The sequence below is a fragment of the Electrona antarctica genome (assembly GCF_951216825.1).
Source record: "Electrona antarctica genome assembly, chromosome: 15".
NCBI lineage: Eukaryota > Metazoa > Chordata > Actinopteri > Myctophiformes > Myctophidae > Electrona > Electrona antarctica.
Window position 1 is genome coordinate 267,515 of NC_136796.1, and position 2,500 is coordinate 270,014.

A 2,500-nucleotide genomic window follows, 5' to 3' on the forward strand; every position below is an offset into this window, starting at 1 on the left:
GAAACATTCGTTCACGTGTCATGGGCCCAATAACATGAACGTGCTACCCCCTTAGATAGCACTTTTTAGACTTAGATAGCATTTGAAACAGACTTATAGCATGTCATGTAGACAGCACAATAATTGCATTGTATATAGTCATAGCACATCATAGTAGCCTACATATGTATAGCATAGTATAGTATATATGTATAGTTAATATGTATAGTGTCATTATATAGATATGTTCTAGTTACGTTCTTAGCTTACGCATGTTTCTTGATAAATGCATTTTATATATGTGATGTATTCCCATACTTTTGTTCCTGCCTAATGTAAGTCGCTCTGGATTAAGAGCGTCTGCTAAATTCCTAAATTGTAAATTGTAAATTGTAGTCAACGGCCCAGCGCTGGCTCGAGCTGCAATGACACATTGGGCCACTAATGTCAATTTGGCCTCAGGGTTTCCTCCGGGTGCCGTCTCTATTCATATATACTCTAAGGTTCAGAGGGTTCCGGATAAGGTTTATGTCAGGCGGCGGTACCTCTTTATACAGCGAGTAGAGGAAGACGGCGGTCTGGACGGTCTTCCCCAGACCCATCTCGTCGGCCAGGATGGTGTCGGTACCCTGCGCCCAGGAGAACCGCAGCCAGTTCAGACCCTCCAGCTGGTAGGGGTGGAGGTTCCCCCGCGTGGTCTCCAGGTACTCCGGCTGACGCTCAAACTTGATGGTGGGCTGTGGAGAGGGAGGGGTGAGGGGGGGGGGGGAGGAAAGTTAAGACCAGATCTTATCTTAAAGTTAAGACCAGATCTTATCTTAAAGTTAAGACCAGATCTTATCTTAAAGTTAAGACCAGATCTACAAGCTCATAGCGCGCCACCGAGTGGCGCGCTATGAGCTTGTAGATCTGCCATTTTTTTTAAATCGTGAAAATGTGGCACAAATCTTTGAATATATATTCTTTCAGAGTGAATGTTTTTAACTCAAATATTTGCTTCTGAGGGGGTCCCTGGAACAACATATCATTTTTGGGGTCCTTGACATGAAATATTGAGCACCACTGATACAGAAACATGAGGTATTTCAGAAAACTGTCAGAATTTAGGAGCCTTTTTTTTTTTTACGTCAAATGGGTTAAAGGTTTGAAGTAGTCCGATAAGATAAGCCGTTACTCACATCGATCATGGGGTTCTCTGGGTTAGGGTTAGTTACTCACATCGATCATGGGGTTCTCTGGGTTAGGGTTAGTTACTCACATCGATCATGGGGTTCTCTGGGTTAGGGTTAGGGTTAGTTACTCACATCGATCATGGGGTTCTCTGGGTTAGGGTTAGTTACTCACATCGATCATGGGGTTCTCTGGGTTAGGGTTAGTTACTCACATCGATCATGGGGTTCTCTGGGTTAGGGTTAGTTACTCACATCGATCATGGGGTTCTCTGGGTTAGGGTTAGGGTTAGTTACTCACATCGATCATGGGGTTCTCTGGGTTAGGGTTAGGGTTAGTTACTCACATCGATCATGGGGTTCTCTGGGTTAGGGTTAGGGTTAGTTACTCACATCGATCATGGGGTTCTCTGGGTTAGGGTTAGTTACTCACATCGATCATGGGGTTCTCTGGGTTAGGGTTAGTTACTCACATCGATCATGGGGTTCTCTGGGTTAGGGTTAGGGTTAGTTACTCACATCGATCATGGGGTTCTCTGGGTTAGGGTTAGTTACTCACATCGATCATGGGGTTCTCTGGGTTAGGGTTAGTTACTCACATCGATCATGGGGTTCTCTGGGTTAGGGTTAGTTACTCACATCAATCATGGGGTTCTCTGGGTTAGGGTTAGGGTTAGTTACTCACATCGATCATGGGGTTCTCTGGGTTAGGGTTAGTTACTCACATCGATCATGGGGTTCTCTGGGTTAGGGTTAGTTACTCACATCGATCATGGGGTTCTCTGGGTTAGGGTTAGTTACTCACATCGATCATGGGGTTCTCTGGGTTAGGGTTAGGGTTAGTTACTCACATCGATCATGGGGTTCTCTGGGTTAGGGTTAGGGTTAGTTACTCACATCGATCATGGGGTTCTCTGGGTTAGGGTTAGGGTTAGTTACTCACATCGATCATGGGGTTCTCTGGGTTAGGGTTAGGGTTAGTTACTCACATCGATCATGGGGTTCTCTGGGTTAGGGTTAGTTACTCACATCGATCATGGGGTTCTCTGGGTTAGGGTTAGTTACTCACATCGATCATGGGGTTCTCTGGGTTAGGGTTAGTTACTCACATCGATCATGGGGTTCTCTGGGTTAGGGTTAGTTACTCACATCGATCATGGGGTTCTCTGGGTTAGGGTTAGTTACTCACATCGATCATGGGGTTCTCTGGGTTAGGGTTAGGGTTAGTTACTCACATCGATCATGGGGTTCTCTGGGTTAGGGTTAGTTACTCACATCGATCATGGGGTTCTCTGGGTTAGGGTTAGTTACTCACATCGATCATGGGGTTCTCTGGGTTAGGGTTAGTTACT

At 45.5% G+C, this 2,500-nt stretch overlaps 1 protein-coding gene across 1 annotated transcript in view; it reads right to left on the bottom strand.

The window, feature by feature from the left end:
* LOC306937788 (chromodomain-helicase-DNA-binding protein 4-like) overlaps nt 1–2,500 on the bottom strand; it is an 81,235-nt gene that overhangs the window by 47,360 nt on the left and 31,375 nt on the right. The window contains 1 exon segment of the mRNA XM_079521740.1: nt 525–716. Within this exon segment, the coding sequence (XP_079377866.1) occupies nt 525–716 (192 nt within the window).